Source organism: Xiphophorus couchianus, chromosome 11 (assembly GCF_001444195.1).
Source record: "Xiphophorus couchianus chromosome 11, X_couchianus-1.0, whole genome shotgun sequence".
Lineage (NCBI taxonomy): Eukaryota > Metazoa > Chordata > Actinopteri > Cyprinodontiformes > Poeciliidae > Xiphophorus > Xiphophorus couchianus.
The window spans coordinates 5,503,659-5,526,274 of record NC_040238.1 but is presented as its reverse complement, the minus strand read 5'-3'; the positions used below and the strand labels follow the sequence as shown (position 1 = coordinate 5,526,274).

Genomic DNA, 22,616 nt, shown 5'->3' with positions numbered 1-22,616 from the left:
GAGTGAGGTGAGAGTGAGATTTAGCTTGAAAACAAAAGGTGCCGCCCGCCGCACTTTGTCTGGAAGAAATGTCATAAAAACACAAGCTGGTGGGAAGGAAATGTCAGGAAATATCAGGAAATGTCAGGAAATATCAGGAAATGTCAGGAAATATCAGTGTGAAACTGAATACAAGAAGAAAAGGAGACAGAAGCCGGTTGGAGGGAAACGTCTCTAAAGAGGAACCTCCTGAAATCCTGCAGGGTGAGGAAAACTGGATCAGTTTGGTAGTAACTAGTTACTTCTACTACAGTAACTTTTTATTTCTAAAAATTTACTTTCAAGTGTATTTTTACTACGCTGCACTTTTTACTTTTATGAAATGATTCATTTGATCAGTTACTCAGTACTAGAGTACTTTAATGCCAAGTAATTTCTTGGATGGATACTTTTACTTTTACTTGAGTAAAGATATGTTAAAGTATTTCTACTCTTAAAGACTTTTGGATGCTCCACCCTCCTCTGAACTTGATACATTTATTTCAAGGCTTTCTGGACATTTTTATTTTTTCTAACACAAAGAAAAATTCAACCTTTAAGTTGAATACATTTTTTAAGAGGAGGAAAAAATCCCATGTTAAGTAGATTGATATTTATTTATTTAGTTGATTTCACTTTAAAAGAAGACGACGAGGCGCTGCACGGTTCCTTATCAACCCGACCTGAACAAGCGGAGCAGCACTGGATCTGAAGACATTCTGGGAAAACAATCGCAGTTTTTCATTTTTAAAAGTTCAGGACTTTTTAAAATGAAGCAGATGGAAAAATTCATACAAAGGATAAAAACATAAGGCTTTACAATAAATAATGTAATAATTTACATTATAATTTACACTGTTGATGGTCATAAGAGAATGGCTTTAAGAGAAAAGCTAAATATGTCAATGTTTAACTTCTTTAATAATCCAGCACTGCAAAAACACAAAATCTTACCAACTTTAGTCTGGTGTAAATGTCTTAGTAAAATTGAAATGAGCTTGTTTTAAGTCAATAAAAAGTTCTAGTTCCACTGGCAGATTATTTCACAAAAAGAATTGCACCGTTACCTAGCAACCCCAGCCAAGCCCAGCCCGTTACCTAGCAACCCAGTTCTAGTTCCACTGGCAGATTATTTCACTAACTTGATATTTTTCCAGTGTTCTACATGAAATTATCTGCCAATAGAACTGGATCATTTTAATCAATATGAACGAATTATTAACTTAAAACAAAGTCATATTTGTTGTTTAAAAGTTACTTGTTAGTTTTTTCTTATTCGAATGTACTAAGATATGTGCACTGGAAACTAAATGTTGTGTTTTTGCAGGTTTGCATGATTGATTTTAAGGCTTTTGTACAGATTCTAATATTGGGGATTTTAAGTGATGGAAAAATGAATCTTCCAAATCGTATATTTTGTGCTGCAGGAGAAGCCAGAGTTAAACGGTGTGTTTTGTGTTTGCGGCCATGTCTCTCTGCTGGTGGTTTGGTCAGAGATTCAGAGGAGTTATGCTGATTTAGCCTCACGCTGTTCGCCTGAGGATAAGACGGGAAAAGAACAGCGACTGCATGAAAAAGATGAGCAAAAATCCCACAATCCTTTGTTGACATTTGGCCTCTTGTGCCGACGACTAAGGAATGAAGTTATGAAGAAGATGAGGATAGATTCAGCACCAGTTTATTTTTCCTTTAATGTTTGGCAATTTAATAAAAACATGATAAGTATATATTGATATTGGGGCTGTCCTGCCAGACCGTCAATTCCCAAAACCACAAACAGAAACACAAACACCCTCGTAAAAGCAAACAGGCTGTCAGAGCGACAGCAGGAGGGTTAAAGAAATCAAGATTAACTTTGAAAAATTAGTCAGGCGGTGAAGTGACACTTTTTCAAAGTGGGCGGAGCCACAAGACTATTAGGGGCGTGGTCAAATGTTAAGATGAGCGGATGGGGGCCAGCTGTGAACATAACACACTAAATCTTGAACGTACGCCTGATAAATAACAGAAGGGGACGCAGTGCTTTGCTAGTAATTATCAACACAATGACAACTAGACCACAAGGTCAGGAAAAAGTTTTATTTGGAAAGAAATAGCGAGTGACAGGAAAGTAGCTCAGTTATGCTAGCTTGACTTTGACAACCTTAACATGTAGATGTGCTGCAGAATTCAGTGTGTTTCAGTTCAATTAAAAAAGGCGACACGTCTTTTTGCCCTCTAGTGCTGTGAGAACTTTCCAGATGTAAATAAATAATAATAATATATGAACTCCATCTCATAAAGGAAAACAAAGTTTGCTGTATGAGCCAGATCTTCCAGAGTGGCAAAATGAAGCGTTTGTGATCTCTCCTTGTAACCTGGAAGGCAGCTCTGTGACCTTGTGGCACAGCAATATCAAAGGCGAGAGCCAAAGGATCGGCTCTCTGTGCATTTTGTCGCCTCAGGGTTCGGTTCTACGCAGCATTTGAAGCAGCAGAGGTTCTCAACAGGCGGCTCCTAGCAGAGCAAACGGAGCTGCAGGCAACGCGAAGCAGCAAATCCTGTTCCCGCCTTCAGCTCCCATAGGCCGAGGCAGCGAGACGAGAAAGCAGATCAAAGACACCAGAAAAGGAGCGTTCTCGCTTCACCAATAACATTTTGAAGTTAGGTGAAGTTTAATCATTTAAACTGCAGATTGACTACAAAGAACCAGGCTGAGGCCTGCAGGTGAGTTCTGGAGATCAGGAACACTTCAAACAGCTTTGTCTTCTTTTTACTTAAATTAAACATACGGAGTTTTGCATAAATGTTCCTGGAACGTTTTCACATTTTGTTTTATGGAACGTCTGAAACCGTTGTAATCCAAAGAGCTGTTTAGCTCTCAGTCCAACTACATTAAACCTTTCTAGAGCCACAAACGCTGCAAGACTTCCAGAAAAATAACTCAACTTGTAATTTTTGATAAGTGTTTACTATTTAAATTTGACCTAATGTGCAAAATTCGCATTTTGTACGTTTTTCTTTGGGTCTAATATGCTTCTGAAAACAGCACAAATGTTTAAAAAAAAGTTTCTTGGTGTCTGGAAAATGAGCTGTTTCAAAAGAACTGACACTGTGCTGTTACCTAGCAACCCCAGCTTACCTTCAGCATTTGGTCAGCTGTTTTCCCCTCTGGATGTGCTGTACAATGGCTGCTGAAAGAGTTTTGTTCTCGACTCACCAACCAGAAACAACTTTTACTGCAGTCTGGTTGGTTGTGCTGCAGGCTCCACTAATACTTTTCAAAGATGTACAGTTGTATCATTGTACATCTGTTTGCAGCCATTTTCATGTGTGAGTGTAAACGTTGAGTTGGGGGCGTGGCCAGCAGCAGCTTGTTTGTTTGATTTAAAGCGACAAAGACCCTAAAACAGCTCAGACTGAAAAAAGGAACATGTTTATAGCCAAAGTTTTTAATTTTAATCTTAAATCCAGAATGTATAAATTTACTGCTCTCTCAGCAAACTGCATGTATTCAGTCTGTAGCCTCTAGTTAACACTTAAATGATTACTAAATTAGTTGATTAATCATGATTAGACCGATTAATCGTTTCAGCCCCAGAGCATCTTGAAAGCCAAGCATCTGTGAACAACTTCATGTTGGTCTCTTGACTAAATGTGAAAAGGATTTGGACTAAAGCATTTATCTGGACATTATTTAGTGCTTTACAGATCCAGGACTTTATAAAAGGGGCGTCAGAGCTTCAGCGTTTGGGGAAGTTCCAGCATGTCACCGTTTTATTTGCAGAGACGGAGCAGTCGGTGTTCTGCCGGAGGATTTTTCAGCTCTATTTATCTTGTACTGCAATAATCCTGAGGTTTTCCAACATGTGGGGAGAATCTCTGGAGAATCCACCTGCAGACATGAACATTTGCTCAAGTCCTGCAGCGGAGAGGCTGTCAGCTCTCACTGTACCAGAGCAAGTTTATTTAGAAAACAGCTTATTATGCAGAGCACAGACTGCGTCCCTCAGGACGTCACATTACACATCGCCTCACATCTGGAGTGAATCTGGACCCACTTCCCGGTCAGTGCTGAGCGTACGACAGAGACCTGGACGGCTGGTGAAACCATTAATCCGCCTGTTGAATGTTGAAAAAAACAACTGGTCTTGGATTTGTCTGAGTAACTCGAACCATATTGGAAACGAGCAGCAGCTGTAAGAGGAAGCCCTGAGCCAGGCTCAGCTCTGGGAGCCGGGTCGATGCCGGTCCAACAGGGTGCGCCCGTCTGCTGCAGGACTCGCTCCGTCTGGTGACAACCGGCTCCTCAGCTGCGCGGCGTGGAAGAACCGCAGCCGGCGGAGATCATCTGGTTCGCACTACGGGTTTAAACTGAGCCGGGCTTTTAGGCGAAGCGTCAGTACGGCGGAGAGCATCAGCTGACGGATCGGAGGGTTTCCAAACCGCCGACCTCTTTCTGACCCCGGCTAGCGTTGCGTAACGGCGGAGGTGGTCCGATGCCAGGCGAGCGTACAACGACTGGGTCAACGGGTTTGCTTCGGCATGTACAGAAAAAACCAGCAGAGATGATCCGAATGACAAATTCTGACGGTTCTTAGAGCCAGCTGGCAAATAGAGAGAGAAATTCTCACTTCTGGTGCATTTTTATTCTTAGAAAGAGTTCATGGCTCCTTAAAAACCGACTGTCAGCTCCTTTTGTCCCTACATACACTGCAAAAACACAAAATATTAGCCAATATTTTTTAGTTTCTAGAACAAATATCTTGGTTCACTTGATATGAAGCCTAGGCACAAATTCAAACTGGAAGACTCTTTTATCCCCACCGGGACCCGTTAATTGACGCGACCTGCCCACAATCGTCGACCTATCAACGCCGGACCAAGCCACGTCACGTCCAATCACCGACCAAGTCCCAGCTGATAAGGACCTTCATCCATGGTGTCCTTCGCTCTCCAGCCGAGCTCAACCTGTTCAGCTGAACGCCTCAGCACTCAGTCAGCTATCTCACCAGATCCTTTTCGTCGTTATTGCTCGTCCTTCCACCTCTAATGTCAGTCACAAAAGCCGCTTAGCCGCGGGCTCGGCGCCTTCTTTTCCTTCAGACGCTCCTCAGATGGAAGAAGAGTTCCTTACGGTCCAGGCCTCATTCATTCCAGACAGCTTCTCCCGCCGCTCTCTCGCCGATCTGGGATCTACCGGCCCTCGCTCCTATGCCACCCGCTTCACGATCTATCTCTGGCAAGTGGACACATAATCCCACCGTCTACGTTGCATACATCCCCTGGCAGCCTTTCTCCGCCCCGGCCGGGCCGCAACGTCTCGCTGCTTCGATCTACGCTGCCGTTTCCTCCCAGCTCATCGTCCACCATCTTCCTTTCCACCGCCAGCGTTCATCGCACCGCCTTCCCACTGGTTCCCCGCTTTGGCTCAAATCCGCATGGCCGCTGTCAGCCCGCCCGTCAGCACCTCCCATCGGACTTCCCACGCCACGCCCGCCTCGGGCTTCGGGGGTAAGATGTAGCCTTCACGTGCCTCATTCACTCTTTACAACGCGACAAAACGTATGAACTTTATTAGTTTATCCCCTTCCTGAACTCGCAGGCCCTACTCGCATGCGCCTTTCAGGCTGCGTTCCAAACTTCATCATTCTTACATCAATTAGTTACATTGGGGGCTTCCGTACTTCCCATGCATGTGTTCTCGCTCTTTTTCGCAGTTAAAACTGCTTATCTGATGTTTTCATGTCGTGGCCTTTTTCTCCAAGCCGCCTTTAAACGCATCATGAGTGCTGAGACGCTCGCGCTGGGTTACCCAGAGGGCAGCGAAGGAGAGCGCAGGCGCGTTAGAACCTCGGCAACAATCAGCAAACGCAAAGAACCGTGCAAATGTTTCCCCAAACCAACTGACTGAGGCGAATAGGGCCGTTTGATACAGGCAATCATAGCTAAAAGTTCACTCTCATAAATACAGATAGCTAAAAGGCGACTCTAGTACTACAGATGGCCAAAACGTGACTAGCAATTCAGTTAGCTAAAAGGTGACTCTAGTAATTCAGTTAGCTAAAAGGTGACTCTAGTAATTCAGTTAGCTAAAAGGTGACTCTAGTAATTCAGTTAGCTAAAAGGTGATTCTAGTAATTCAGTTAGCTAAAAGTCGACTCTAGTACTACAGATGGCTAAGAGTTGACTCCAGTAATACCTTAAGCTCGTTGACAAGTAGCCTGCAGGCTACCGATGTTGTGGTACATGTTCAGCCTCGTAGATTCAATTCGCCCTACCCGTTAAATTTTATCCTGAGCCAGGGCGGTTCTTCGCTAATAAGCAAGCTGTCCCATTTTCTCATATTTCAAGCTCATGTCCCGTCCAGCGCTTTTACGCTTCATCTCTCATCTGAAATCTGCATACCATTATTTCTCAGATTATCCTGCCACTTCCTGGTTCACTCAGCTTGTTCTCTAGCTCACTCAGGTTCCAGGCTCAGATGCGTTCGTTCCATCTCGCTTCTGAACTAATCATCATAAAGCACCTTCCGGTTTCCCTCACGGATTCGTTAACACGGCCATCAGCACTTACAAGCCGCCCTGAAGCCACGGCTTTTTATAAAGGAACCAAACCCCCTCATCATCGCCTGGGTCCAAGTCAAGTAGTCGCACGGCACTTTTCAACTAGCCAGCCAAATCAATCAATCAAATTCCTATCGTATAGCATGTCGTAAATGGATTAACATAACTGCGCTTTAAGAGCTCAGGAAACCATCCGATTCACATTTGCCTTGATTGGTTCCTTGTACTCTCAAGCTGCATCAGCCGTTGTTGTAAGAGCTCACGTTCAGCGTTATGAAGTTATCGTTAGAGGCCGTTCAGAGCTGTTTGTTCAAGAGACCGGGAGCGGGTCAACGAATAAAAGTAAGTTTTCTCCGCGTTCAAGCAGGATTCGTATATCCGAGCAACTTAAATTCAGGTATGACAATCTAAAGAGTTATCATCACGATAACGTTTTTGCGGTTTATTTGTCGTCTCGCTGCCATCTGCTGGTACAAAAAAAAAAAAAAATTAACTCCATAGCGAGTGAAAATAATAGCTTCATTTGTCTCATCTTCCGTATTTCTCGTAGACCACTCTCAGCTCTATTTAATATATTTCGAACCAGAAATCTCTCCTCTCATCCCTTACCGGATGCTCGTGGCTGCTGTAGTATTTAAAGATCTAACTCAAGAAAGCTTTTTAGCAGCAAGGTGTCTTCAGCGCAAGTGCTTTTATATCATAACAGCTCAAGAACCAAAGTCATGCATAGGGAAGCAACAAACAAAATATGATATCAAGTCAAGTTCCATCATTAACTTTGTAATTGAGCATGTTTCCAATACATTCTAAACAGGCGGGTTTTAGTCGAGATTAATCAAAGTCGTGTTTCAGCTGTTTTAGGGTCTCCCGGGAGTTCCTCCAATCCGCGGGGTTTAGATGCTGAATGCTCCTTCTCTTTCTGGCCTGGTCCCGGGGTCGTAGAGCAGGCTCAAACCGAAAGACCTCATGAGCCTGGGAGGTTGATGCTTTACGGCAGATCCTCATTGTTTCGTGGTGCCAAGTCGTTCAGTGATTTGCAAACTAACAATGGTATTTCAAAGTCAATTCTTTGGGCAACAGGGAGCCAGTGTCGGGATCTTAAAACTGGTGTTTCGTGCTCCATCTTCCTGGTTTTTAGCGAGAACGCGATCAGTAGCATTTCTGATCAGCTGCAGCGTTCGATTGATTTGTCGGAAAGACCCGCGAAGTCGCATGGCAGTAACCAATGTAACTGAAGATAAACACATGGATGATGATCTAGATCTGGCGAGTCGTTGTTCTTTATTCCAATAAGTGCAAAAAATTTTACATAATTTATATATGGGCATATATATATAAAAATCCCCAGTTCATCTTCAGCATTCTTTTCACGTAATGAGTATCTCTCCTCCGTGTTCGCAGCTTCCCTCAGTGCCAGACGAGCACTGCACGATCCACTGGTGGTGGTTGGTCAACCTCAGGCAAAAGTGCACACTCTTATGCAGCAAACGTGATGCATGTCCTTCCCCTCATCGTCCTCCACACCTTTATTTTCAGGTTCATTCTAGAATGATCTTGTCTTTCGCCCGTTTCCTCTAACGTCACCCTGTGAGTCTGATCCTAGCATCAGCATCCCATCTCCAGTAGCAGGCAGTTATTTTCTCACTCTAGTCTATTCATTCTCCCATCCTCTTTTGCTATCTCACAGCTAGCTTCCTTCCACCAGCTAACATATCTTTTCATAGCATCCACTTTACCTTTGTTCACCTTCATCTACCATCTTCTCGTCTCTTACCTCTATCTCTGCAATCATCTTCTAATTACTCCTCGAGACATAGCCCGTAAGCCCCTAGTTAGCCTAGCTCCTCCTGCCTCTAATTCTGAGCTTCGGCCCCGGCCTCAGCTCTTTTTGGGGGGATTTCATTCTCTATCAGTAATATCACTCCATAGTATCATTATTTCACCTCTACTGGCCTTCACCCATCAGCATTCCACCTTCTCTTGCCCCGCTGTGTCCCCGCTCACCCATAGTGATCACTCTTCTCCCAGCGGCACTTCTCCCTATGCCTCGAACCATTCCTAGCTGTCCTTCAGCCATCTGCCTCTCTCCTCTAATGCCTCGCTGCGCTTCCAGCTTGCTTCTTTTTCTAACCAGCTGCCCCTCATCCCTTGTCCTGTTCCTTCCTCTGCTGGTCCCTTCCATGTCTTCGTTACCTCCTAAGCCCTGCCGCTACCAGCTGGCTTCTTTTTCTAGCCAGCTGCCCCGTATCCTTTTCCCCACTCCATCTCCTCTATTCAATGCGTCCCTTTATCTTAAGCCCTGCTCCCTCTATCCTACACCCCTCTTTAGTTAATGCTGGCGTTTTTCAACCAGCATCCCCTGTCTTATGCCCTGCTCCCCTCATCCTACAACCCTCTTTAGTTAATGCTGGCGTTTTTTAAACCAGCATCCCCTCTTCTAAGCCCTGCTTCTATCCCTTCATTCTCGCCCCACGCATTCCCCGCCGGCTTTCCTATCATCATGCCCTGCCGTGTCCTCTGCCAACTATCGCCAGCCCACGTCCATCCCACTAGTCCCGCAGCATTTCCAGCCGGCTCATCCTCCAGCATCCCTATGCCCTGCGTTCTGCTACCCCATGCCCCGTTGTGTCCTCAGCCGGCCGTCACCTCCCAACATCCCTTCCTCCCTTGTCCTGCCGTATCCCCAGCCAGCTCTCACACCACGTCCCTATGCCCTGTGTTTTGTGTATTCTACCGCCTCTTGCCCTGCAGCATTCCCAGCTGGTCTTCACTTCCCGTCCTACTCTCCCTCTCCTTTAACTGTCATGTCACGTCCTTTACGTTATTAACTCGGTAGCCAAAGTCAGCACAACTTCTTTCCCCCTTTTACTTTCTGCCTTATATTCACGGCCTCGGCCCCGGCCTCGGCCTCTTTTTGGGGGATGACGTTCCTAACAGCATCGGGGATGCTCATCTGAAGCCTATCGCTAACGCTGCGATAACCGTTATCCCCAGCCGGGGCCCGAGCGCCAAAGACTTTAAATTCTGTTTGTCAATAAACTCTTCTAATTGTCTTCTTGTCTCCGTCTGAGTCTCTCCAGATTGAAATAAAACAAAACTAACTTACAGCAACAAACAGGAGTTTGTTTTCAGTCAATAATTCCTTCTTATGGATGAAAATGTTCCAGTTTCACTGGCAGATTATTTCATTTATACCAAGACATTTTTCCTGCCAGAGAAACTGGAACTTTGTCATCAATATTAAGGAATTATTGACTTACAACATTCAATCGTTTCAACCCTCATAAATATTGCTCTTAAGAGACTGACAAAATGTGAAATGTCACGATAAATGTTGCAAGGCGATAAATTGTCCCAGAAGTTATTGCGATAAATGATGATATCGTTGTTTTGAGACAATTTTCCAGTAAAATAATAATAATAATGGTATAACAAATTCTCAAAGATCAACAAACTTTAAATTCTAATAAACATATAACACTGGGACCAGAAGACATTTTAAATATCCAAAATAAATAAAACAACAAATAAAAATGAATTAAGAAACAAAATTAACCTTCATTAAAAAGCTGGTTGAGCCCAAACACCAGACTGAAAACTTTTATCATCCAGTTGTTGGTAGAAAGAGAAAAACGATAAATCATGCAAATAGAAACTATTGAGTTTGCTTTAATTTGTCCTTTGATTAATTTACATATTAATTATTGTGACAGGCCTATGTGAGATATAAATAAATAAATAAACTTTTCTGAATCAGTGTAAGTCCAATAATCCTGACTACCTGCTCAACAAAGTAGACAAATGTTTTATTTCTGGTCTTTTTGGCTCCCAGATGTATTTTAATTAACTTTATCTCCTGTTTTTCACCTCCAGCTTGAACATGCTGAAGTTTTCCAGACGGTCTCGCTTGGCCTCCAGACTTCTTCTCTGTTCTCTTCGAACAGAAGCACCAGGGGAGTTTTGTGGAAAGCAAACAAGCTGTGAAATTGTAACCTGCTGCCAGAGCAGCAGCAGCTTTCTTCCCTCTGAACACGGCGTACCAACAGATTACCTGCTGCTTCCAAACAGCATCTTAAAGCTTAACGCATATTTTCTTCCTCGCCCCTCAGTGGATTCCTTAATTACCTCTTTATAAACTTCATAACAGTGTTTTTCCTCTGGTTTTTACCATTTATTAGACGTCAAAAAGGTCAAAAGAGGAAAAAGGGAGTTGAGAAAAAAGCTGATTAGCTGAAATAATGAAAACATCTCCTTCCTTTACGTTTCATTTGCTTTTCTCATGCTGGGTCGAGTTTGATGAAAAGTATTGAATGAGAGCAGCGGGCCGGACACCGAGTGGTGCCGCCTGCCGGCCTGCCAGCAGCTGGTACTGGTACCAGTACCGGTACCAGCTGGGAAAAGGAGAGACGGCCGTTACTGATATGAAAATATACAGTCATAGGTTCAGGTTTTCATTTTAGTTTAGATTCATTATGATTTTTTGTTTGTCTAATTCAGTTAGTTTTAATTAGTTTTTAGAGTGTGTTTGTTAGTTTTTATTAAATATTGTTTAGTTTTTGTTAGTTGTAATAGTGATTTAATTTTTTTTTATACTTTGGTTCATTTTTCCTGCTGGTTTGGCAACAGAACTGAACCAGTGGCAAAAACAGACATTGTCCAGCCAACTGGTGATACCTTTGCACTTAGCCATGATGGACGCAAAGAAAGCTAGCTAGCTAACGAGCTAACAAAGGTGAATTAGCAGCTAGTTACTGAGCAACTCACAAAATGCTTTGAAGATGTCTGAAGACTCAAACTTCTGCCTGAAGATACAAGATTAAATAATCTCACAATGAAATGTAAGACCTGTGATTAGCGTATTTAAGGCCAAATTAAACTAGATTTAATAACATTCTATTAATTTAAGGCCTTGTAAGGACTTTTTAAGGATGTCTGGGTTAGCAACAGAAGATATCCACTGATGATAATGAACATCATCCAGCCAAATGCAGATCTATTTGCACTTACCCATGATAGACACAGAAAAGCTAGCTAGCTAGTTAGCAAGGTGTATTAGCAGCTAGTTAGCGGTAGCCTCAACAGCTTCGAATTGCAGAACGCAATAAAGTTGTCAAAATGCAAATCAAACGTTTGCCTGACAGAGAAACTAAATATACAAGATTAAATAGTCCTGCATTGACAAAATATAAGATGCTTTTTTTAAGGTCAACTTACATTTTTAAAATTAATTTAAGACGTTTTAAGGCCTGCACCACATATAATCTAAATTTGTGCAAAAATGTTGATTCTCTGTAAAAATAAAATAAACGACACCAATAAGTGTATTTGTAACTTTGACTGTGATTCTAAAAGTTAATACTGTAGGCTTCACTTTAGCTCCACCAACCTGGAAATGTAGCAAAAATGTATTAAAATGATCCAAGATAAAAGTATTTACTGCAGAAACCTGCCCTCTCTGACTTCATAGAAGCACAAGTTAGATTTTCATTATTCCTGTATTCACTGGAAAATTAAACCTCAGTCAATAAATTTCTTGGCTGGTTATTACATACCTCTGAGGAATATAAACACATTTTTCTTCTTCATGGCTGCTTTCCAGTCCAACAAAACAAATCAAAGTTTATGTTTAATATTCTCACTGGCCTTTAGTATTTGACACGTTTGGCTCTGATTTGCTCTCGTTGCTGCTTTGGGCTGCGTTGTTCTGACACCAAGTGAAACCACCATTGTTCTGTTGGACGGTTACAAAGTCGTTTTGTTTAATTGTTTTGCTCAGAATTTGTCTAAAAATATCTACACCAGTATGAGACCCAAAGGTGTTCATGTTTCTTTAGAAATTAGTAATCTAAAAGTAATTTAAACACCAAAAGTTAAAACTTTTACATTTTTATGTGGTGGGTCAGCGCGCCGCAGCAAAAGGGAAAAATAATGCAGAAACCGTTCAAATACAAATTTAAACCGCTCGTATTCTTCTTTTGTCGGCCACGCTAAACACAGACTGGTTGCCATGGTAACTGACAACAACGCATCTTTATGTGTCAGGCTTCAACACCAAAAAACACTCAAACATTTCCACCCAAAAACAGAACATTCTGTCGGTTACAGTTTAATGTTTCCAGCTTGATGTTTATTTTGTGATTATTAATAAGTGATCGCTATTAGCTAAGCTAACACAACGGTGGTAGATTAGCTACTGCTGCTATTCGCTAAGCTAACACAGCGGTGGTAGATTAGCTACTGCTGCTATTCGCTAAGCTAACACAGTGGTGGCAGATTAGCTAATTTAAACTCCTACTCTACTGTCAGAGTTGTTTAGGTCACCTTTCTAATTTTTTTTAAACTAAACCGAATTCCACAGCACCATCTACATGTTCAGGTTGTCATAATCAAGCTAGCATAACTGGCCCACTCCCCCCCGATCTTTTTTTTAACTGAAACTTTTTCCTGATCTTGTTATCTGGTTGTCGTATTTTTGCCAATTATTAGCAAAGCTCTGCATCGCTTTTTCTTTTATACATCAGGCAAACATTTAAGATTTACTGCTTTATGTTGACAACTTAAGAGCTAAAATCAATGCTAGCCATGGTTAGCAAGCATCCTTTTCCTGCGTGACGCTCCGTTGCAACATGTCTCTACCTGTGGAGCAGAAAGATGATAATAAAAGCAGATTTCTCTATCCAATCACTGCTTCACACGGCTTTCACCTGTTGCATCCTGATCGGATGAATAATGTGGTGATGTTGACGAGGAACAAGAGTTTTTTCTGGGCAGCGCTCAGGAGGGGAGTGCAGAAATGGAGAAAGCTCAGCAGGGCATTAGGCAGCGCACGGCGCAATTCGTTCCATTGGCAGCACTTCAAAGAGGAAGAGGAGGGAGATAATCCGCCCGACGTTAGCCGCCCGGATCCTCCGTCACCGACACGCATTTATTCACAACGGCAGGACGGACGGTTCAGCCGGCGGGTTCTGATCGGGTCGGCGTCCCGGGATGCCAAATGGTGGCATGGAGAAGATTTTTCAATTTGACAGAAAACCCTGAGACGACTGGAATATTTTCTTCCCACACAAACACAACAGCAGAAGACGTAAAAAAAACCGCTGCCACATTTCTAAATAACTGCCCAGAATAAAGCCTGGAACCACCAGAACGACGGTGGGTCGCTGTACACAGAAGGAAGGAGAACAATTTGGCCAAAAATCTCAATAATTCTAAATTCTAAATCCTAAAATTTGTAAGTTTCTTTTAAGAAAATTTCTGAGTTTGAAAAGTCAAAAGTTTGAAACAACATTTCTGAGATTAGAGGTTAGTATTAAAATTCCTGAGTTCTTTTAGTTTTTTCAACGGCCCCAGTGAGAGAAACAGAGTCAAAGGCCTGAAGAAGACGGATGGAGTGTAAGGAAGTTCGTCCAGCGGTGAGCTGTCAACTCGTTTGGACAAAATGCAGCCGAGTCCAGATCGATTCTGCCAGCAGCACCGAGAATCGATGCAGTTTTCTCTCAGACTGCGAGAGAAGAAAGCGACGCAGAAATAATTCATATAAGTCACAAAATTATGAAATAAAAAAAATTGGACAAAAAAAACTATTTTCTAATTTTTCATTTTGAAAGCAGAACTTATAAATTTTTGTCTGGTGAAGTTTTGATTGAAATTTTACTCAATAAATAAAATACTCTTAAAAGTATATTTTTTTTTACATAAAATTGCTCTAGTAAATGTAACTAGTTACTAACCAGTGCTGCATATTTGCGGTTTGCTGTTAGCTTTAGCGTAGCATTAGCAGCCAATCAGAGAGCTGCTTTTGTGGCACTTAAAGTGCATTAGTTCAGCAGTTTTCCGGGTATTGATGGGAGAAGCCGAGGTGACGTCAGAGACGGGATGTGGTTGGGTTCACCTCACCGCTCACATATCCACAGCGGCCGGTCCAGAGGGAGAGGCCTTCTGGAGAGGACAGAGACGCTGACTGCTCAGGAGGTTGGTCAGGTCTGACCAAACGGTACCAAATCAATACCAAACGGCTCCGCGGGCCGGACTGTATCATCCAAAGCCCAGATAAAACCCCAGAAGCTGTTCGCCAAAAACAAAAGTTTCCTATTCAGGCAGTAAAATTCTGGAGTTTTTAAGGTAAATTTCAAACTTTTCCAGCAGTTTGGAGAAAAAATACAAACGAACTAAAGAAGTTCAGTTTCAGTTCACTATTATATCATTTATTAATGTCTTGTGATGTTATTATACTTTCTACAGCAGGGAAAAGATGAGCTAAAATAGAACATTTTATTTTGGCCTTTTGCATTCCCTCGCAAAACTTTATCATTTTACATTCGGCATCTTGAATATGGAACGTCTTTCTGCTACAACGTAAAGTTTTTCCATTTGTCTTAAAATCTCATTAGTGAGATACCTGAAGTTTTAAATCTTTTTCTTTAGGGTACAAAATGCAGTTTGAATATTCAGGACTTTCAAGGACTTTATACAGAAATCAAAGACTTTCCAAACCTTGAAGTTCAAACATCTTCAAGGATTTCCAGCACCTGAAAAAACCTGATCTGTTTTCTGGAGGTTTCATTTATTTTTTCCTTCAGCGTTTCTTCCCAGCAGAGAGGAGATGAAAACAGAAATCGATTATTTTTCAGCTTGCTGCAGAACTTGAAGTCATCTGGTTGAAACGCTGCCGCCTAATTGCCAGATGGTCGCCCCACTGCGAGCCAAATTGAATCAGCCGAGTTAAACCGAACCGGTTCTGATCGGGCCAAATGGGCTGCCTGAAAACAGAGACGTGAGGAAAAAATACTAAACAGAAACCAGAATGTTTAGTCTGCAGCCTGATGAGAGAAAACGGGTTGGTTCGCAGCTCGGAAGGAGATAAAAAGCATTTTAGATTTCCTTAATGAAACTGAGTTAAATTAAAGCTGCTTATCAAAGCAGGTTTACCTGAGAAACGGGGCGACGAGGAGCAGCGGGCGCCAGATTGAACCTGGTTTCTGGGTTTTTATTGTTTCACTTTGTGAGCGCAGACCTTTACATGCATCAGTATTAGCTTTTTGTTAGCATTAGCCTGCTGAGGGCTAATGCCTGAGAATCATCCAGATAAATATCTGGTGATTAAAATAAAAGGTTTGACAGAAAAACTGATTCATAGTTAGAAACTTTTAGACAATGGGACAACATTTCAGTGATCAATTAATCGATTGTTCTGACGATTAACTGGATTAGAAATTGCCACATTTTATATATTTTTCATTTAACTACTAAGGGCTTTTTATACAATATTAGAACAGATTTACAGACATTTGATCTGAAATGCAAAATGTTGAATTTTTTTATACGGCTTCAGCTTAATTATTCCTTTCAAGATGTTTTTTATTTTTTTAGCGAATACCCCAATTAGTGATTAATCTATTGCTATATTAGTTAACAATTATTTCATGATTAATTTAATGTTTTCCAATGTTTTGCAGACTTTTTATGCATCCAGTCCCTGACAGGTAGAAGAACCTCAGGGACCAAACCTCATATTTTTACTTCACTAAACACCATTTACTCAACACTCTTCCTTCACCTCCATTTTAAACAATCACACCAAGAGTCTGAGGTTTTCCAACCACCAAACCCATAAAAATGCCTCGTTTTCCGTGTTACTTCAAGGTTTACTGTGTCATTTATCACAGACAGCTTGTTCAAACTGAAACAGCAGTGCATTTCGTCTCGCCATCTCCTGGTTTCCAACAAAAACAAAAAAAGCTCCCACTGCCTCTGCCAGTTTAACTGGAAGCTTTTCTTCCCACCACAAACTCAACATGATGGAACCAGGAACCAGGCGAACAGGAGGTTAACCTTTCAGAATAAAACGCAGCTGCAGCGTTTCCTCCAGTGTTTCCCCAGACAGACACGTTGCCACTCACCCTCTCCAGGTCCTGGCGGAGGTGTGTGAAGAGTTTGAGTCTCCTGTAGAGGACGTCCTGCTCCTGCTGGGCCAGGTTGTCCACCTCGTCTCTCTTTAGCGCCACCAGAGGCTGATTGAAGTTGGCCTTCCGCTTTAGCTTCCAGAACTGATATAAGAAATCCACCTGCAAAATAAATACGCCAGGCTTTATTTCTTTTGGTGCGTTTGGATGCAAAATACTAAATCATGGCAGCAGACTGGAGTCGTTAACTAAAGAAAAGAAAGGAGAAGGTTTCCAACAACAGACAGAAACTTTGAGATTAAGCTCAGAAATTATGTAGAAAATACATGAAAATTTCTCAGTTTCTAAAATCAAAATTTTTCCACTTTTTCCAAATTTTTAAAAGTAAAAAAGGTTACCAAAGTTTTTTTTGGGACTTTTTCTTGAAAATGTTCAGCTTTTAGAGCTCAGAAATGTCCTTGTTTTTTTGTTTTTGTAATGTGGGGTGAGCAGCGAGGCGTACCTGCAGCAGCGGCAGCCCCAGGTGTTCGGCGATGTCGCTCGGCTCCACCAGTTTGTAAAACTCGTCCTCCAGCTCCTGGAGCTTCTGCTTCCTCTGGCTCACCTTCTCCCTCTCCAGCTGGTCCCGCTCGGCCCGCTCCGACGCCGACACCGGGTGGGACGCCCGGCTCTGCTCCGGGTCGCCGGAGCCGTCGGGCTCGTGGCGCTGCTCGGACCTGGCCGCTCCGTTGACGCCGTTGGCGGCGGAAGAGACGGCGTGGTTCCCGTTGGCGTTGTTGGCGGCGGAGCTGTGATCCCGGCAGAAGGACTTGAAGCGAACCTCGTCGTTTTCGGCCAGGATGGTCTTCATCTCCAGGCCGTGGTCGAAGGCGCACGTCACATGGAAGGCCACGATGCAGGAGGGCGTGGAGCACTGCAGGGCGACAAGAACATTTTCACTGCCCACTTCCAATTACTGCTAATTTTGGTTTTCAAGATTTAACTGTTGGATTTTTTTCCACCAATTCGCTCCTTGTTTCTGTAGACCTGCTGCATTTTATTGTTTAAAACAGGAAGTTTCACTGCAAAAAGACGATTCTTCTCCTTCCCATCCTGCTGCAGTAGAACCGTTAACTAAATGAAACCTGGAGATGAAGCTGTTGGTTTAGAGCAGAGCGAATAACGCAGAAAAACTGTTGAACTCCAAACTAGTTTTTTTATCGCTCTCTGTGTCAGTGAGCGACAGAGTCATATAGAAACTCATGTTTCTATATGAAACTAATGTTTCTATATGACCATCTTATGTAGATAACCATTTACATGTCACCAAAAAACACTCAAACATTCCCACATAAAAAACAGAACATTCAGTCGGTTACAGTTTTATATTTTCAGGCTTGATGTTTATTTTGCAGTTATTGATAAGTGATCACTGTGGTAGATTAGCTAGTGCTGCTGTTAGCTAAGCTAGCACAGCGGTGGTACATTAGCTAGTGCTGCTGTTAGCTAAGCTAGCACAGCAGTGATACATTAGCTAATTTAATCACCTGATCTACTGATGATCTGTCAAAGTTGGTGTTTATGTCACCTTTTTTATTTCTTAATTGAACCAAAACACAATGAATCCTGCAGCACATCTACATGTGAAGATGGTCATAGTCAAGTTAGCATAGCTGACCTACTTCCCTCTCCCTCGCTATTTAATTAAACTTGTTTTGGTCTTGTTATCTAGTTCTGCTGATGTTTTAACAACAACATTGATTAAACAAACATTCTTATATCATGGCTGTGATTCTCCGTTGTACAACTCCGAAGGGATGATTGAAACAAGTCATTTCTAATCAAATTTTTAGAAAAGAAAAAGAAAAAACAAAAACTCTGATATGAAAATAAAAAATCTGACATTATTTTTAAGCCCAGTTTGACTCCAAAGTGTTTTCTGCCCATTTGCTCTGTCTCTGATGTAGCAATAGAAGTGCAGCAAAACAGAAACCAGGTCACAACAAACACGGATCCCTCGCCAACCTCCGCTGGCATTTTGGTAAGTTGTGATAGTTTGAGTGTTTCTCAGCACGATTCATTGCAGGTCATCCAGAGCGGCGGCCTCCCACTGCGTCTCCTCAGGCACGGGGCGATCCCGCCGGTGTGAGCCCCGAGCGCTGTCGGCGCCGTGTTCCTGAGCCGTTCTGAATGTGCGAGCAGGTTTGCTGCTTGTACTTGTCAGAGGAGTTCAACATTCAGCAGGAGGGCTGTGCGCTGCGTTTGTGTACGAGCGCTAGCGACAAAAACCTGCCTGGTCCAAAACGCTCAGCCATCTGGAAAACAACTCCAGACATACAACCTCCGTCTCATCTTCCCTCTGATTCAAATCTTCACAGGAGTTTAATTTACCAAGCAGTAATCCTTATTCTACCTGTCTGGAAGTAAACGGTCTTGTAGGGGTGAGCGATTATCGTATCGCCGATCTTTTATCGTGACAAGAAATTTATCACCATTACCATTGATCCTTAAAAAACCCTAAAACTGTTGGGATTGTTGTTTTCACTATTTCTCTCCACTGTTTGTTCTCATGTGACGTCACACTTCACACTCACTGGCAGCCATCTTGGTAGGCAGTTGCTATGGCAACACCAAACACGCCACAAGCTTAGAGCTAGCTCTCGCCTCGTTCCCATAAACAACACAAGTACAACTACTTAAGTACTTTACCTGCCTCTGTGTAGTACTGAGATAAATGTCAGTGATATTTACTGTAGTACTTCCTGTCGAACTAGAACCATTAGCTTAACTAATGACGCTATTATCTACTAGCTAAGCTGGGCATGTAGCTAACGTGTTGCTACATGTTTTCACTCTGCAGTCACCAGACAAGAAGAGTTCACATCCTCTATATCACATCCTCCATTTAAACATTGAATGTATGTGATTTTAATAAATTAGAGTAAATTTAACATAAATTATTTTGCTTTAATAATTACAAAAAATCCAAACATGTTGATTTTTATTCCTTTATTTTTCTCTCCGACTGAAACTGGACTCCAGGTCTGATCTTATGAACATCTTTACAACAAAGTCATCATTTCACTGAATCGTGTTCCTGATGATGCAGCCGTTCGTTTTTAAAACACAGCAGATGCATCGGTTCACTGTAAAACTCCACTTGTTTCCAATAAAGCGTCAGAAGGAGCCCGCTGCGGCTGCTCACACTTATTTACTGAACTCAAACGGTTGAACTCAGTCGGCTGCTGGGTGTGAGCCACGGCACTGTAAAAAATGCTTTGGCTTTAACCTGGGCCCAGTTTTAAAATGTTTATCTGTTTTTTGGCTGCATATTCAACAGACAGAAGCAGATTGTATTCTTCAGTCTGCAGGTTCATTTCTATCTTTCGCCACAGACATTTTTCATAGGTTTTCGGAGGCAGCACTGCCAGAATCAGGTTCGTTACTTCAGAGCTCATATCTTCTCCTTATTCAACCATTTCTTTCCAATAAGTTTCATCTCTAAATATTTCTGTAAATCAACTGGAATAAAGGTCATGCAGTCAGTTTCACTTTTAACTCCAAGGTGAATCAGTCTTCATCGGCGCAGACGGAGGGTTTGCATAGTGTTGGGTGAGATTAATTAATGTTTGTTGTAGTGTTTGAGTACCAGTTGTGTAAAACCTGCAGTTTTGACACAGTTTTTTCAGATTTTATGAAAGGAAAAATGAGTGTGTAGCTTAAAGTTTTCACCCTCCCGGGTTTTGCCTGTTACTGCTATTTAAATCTCTTCATATCAGTTTATATAGGAAAGAAAGAATATAATAATGAAATGAAATGTTCCTGCTTTGGGTTTCAATCTTCAGCTCAAACTAAGTTTTGGTCCAAACCAGATATCAAAGTTTGATTTCAGCCTCTCATCCTTCAAATCCCAGATATTTAAAATCAAAATGTCTAAAAGTCTCTAAACTCAATCCAAGCATGAAGTAAAAATGTCCTGAGTTTATAGAAAAGCTCATTAATTAGGGACGACGTTTAGATTTACGCCGCAGGTTTTCCAGGCTGAGCTTTTCATGTTGTGGTCAAACTGATTAAAAGCCTCTTGAAGGATTTTATAATCACTAAAGTGAAGTTGTTAAATGCATATTATTTATATGGTTCACTGGCAGTAATTAGGCAAACGAAGTTAAAACTGATGAAGAAAAGAGTTAAACAGAAACAAAGAGTCAGACTGAGGACAAATACTCTGAAATATTTGTAACATTTAATGGATTAACACAAACTTTGTTATTTTAAAAGTTATACTTCAATTTCTAGAGTTTCAAAATCTAAACAAAAGGTAAATTAATGGCATATATTTATTTTGTCATCAGAACCAATTAATCAAATGATAAATTAAAATCAGCTCACTAATTTCCATTCTGATGATTAATATTTTTTTAAGTGCAGTTTTGTTTACAGAGGCATCATACAATATTTATTGTCTGTTATGTTTTTTTTTTGGATATTTAAAATATCTCCCAGTCAAAGACCAATGAAACATGAAATTTTATTAATATTTTATTGGGAAATTGTGCTAACAATGAATTAGGATAGAATGAAAAACTGCTGTAATAAACTGGGACAAATAAATCAAACTTATTTAAAAGAGAATAAAGGAGTAAAACATTTATAAATCGGTTATAAAATCACGTTTACCGCCTGCTTGGGCTGCTGCAGTTCATCTGGAACAAACTAACAGAAAACTGGAAGCAGCCGAAACACTGACCAGCTGTGTGGAGCTTCTGAAGCAAAACAAATGAAAAACTGACCAACATTTTGATCCATGTTGATGGCAAAATGTTCTGTGTTTTTAGAACCATTTTATACAGTTGAAGATGAAACATAAGGAACAAAACATTTTGTATTTTTAATGGCGGATTATTCAGAGAAAGAAAAATAATCAATTCTGAAACTTTTAACGAGGAAAATCCTCTCCACTTCATCGCGCTGCCATGTAGCATCAGCATCTTTACAGTGTGTGTGTGTGTGTGTGTGTGTGTGTGTGTGTGTGTGTGTGTGTTCACCCGCCTCCAGCTACGGAAACATGAGAGTGAGATTCTCTCCCTGTGGGCAGATCTGGCTCAAAGACTCACAGTTAATCTACAGCATCAATACGGTCAAAGCAAACACTCCCACGGCTGCACAAACAGCCTCGCTGTGTGTGTGTGTGTGTGTGTGAAAACCACACACACACAGCGAGGGGCTCACCTGGATGGCAGGCAGGTTAACACAAGCTAACTGGGTTTGTTTAAGGGATGCAATATAAAAACCATTTGAATTGATTGAATTATGTTCAATTAGAAATTTGTGATCTAACAAAATGTTACCAAGTATTTTTCTCTATTTTCTAGTGCAAATGTCTTAATACACTAGAAATAAGATAAAAGTGACTTTTCAGCCAGAAGTCAATAATTCCTCAATATTATTAATAAATTTCTACTTTCCCTGGTCGGTTATGTAACACATTTCAGCAGGAAGGCGGTTCAAAGTGCTTTACTTAATAAAAACACAAATTATAAAGTTATAAAGAAAACCAGACCGTCATCAAAACTGTAATATTGGTTCAAATGTCATCACCAAAATCACAGGGCTTCAGGTTTTTCCAGTTAGTTTATAGCCTCATTTCAAATTGTGTTACATTAAAAACTTTCCTCAAAACTCTTCACACAGATAAGACAGCATGGAAAAATGTTTCTAACGTTATTAAAAATAGGAAACGAAGATAACGGTTACCTTCAGTTATTCTAGAAATACTATAAATATCAAATATGTTGTTTATCCCTCCAGGCGTTGTTGATATTTCTCTAATAGAACCTCAAACTTTCTAATCATCTGACATTTATTTCCATAAACATATAGAGGAACTTTAACAGGGGGGCCTCTGCCCCCCTGGGCCCCCCATGGAGCCGCCCTGGACAGAAAAGCAGCAGTTCTCAGGGCCCCGTACCTGGATGCAGGTTCCTGTGTGTTCTCGACACAGGCTGCAGGACAGAGCCCAGCGGCTGGCGGGGATGTGGGACACCTTGGTGATGGGCTCCATCTTCTCTGGGCAGCCGATGCTCACCTGCAGAAAAACAGCAAAAGTTCATTCAATTATTCAATTCAGGAATCAAAGGTAAACACACACAGGTTCAGGTTGTGCAGGAGCCTC

At 41.7% G+C, this 22,616-nt stretch overlaps 1 protein-coding gene across 3 annotated transcripts in view; it reads right to left on the bottom strand.

Annotated features, from left to right (window-relative positions):
- The window catches only part of jade2 (jade family PHD finger 2), a 155,614-nt gene that overhangs the window by 33,441 nt on the left and 99,557 nt on the right, over positions 1-22,616 (bottom strand). For all 3 annotated transcript variants that reach the window (XR_003597285.1, XM_028031502.1, XM_028031503.1), the window contains exons 8-10: positions 22,413-22,529; positions 16,968-17,378; positions 16,463-16,627 (exon numbers count right to left, since the gene is read on the bottom strand). Coding sequence is in view for 2 of the 3 variants with exons in the window: in XM_028031502.1 (XP_027887303.1) it covers positions 16,463-16,627; positions 16,968-17,378; positions 22,413-22,529 (693 nt within the window). In the remaining variant the exon portion in view is untranslated. The remainder of the gene's footprint in view (positions 1-16,462; positions 16,628-16,967; positions 17,379-22,412; positions 22,530-22,616) is intronic.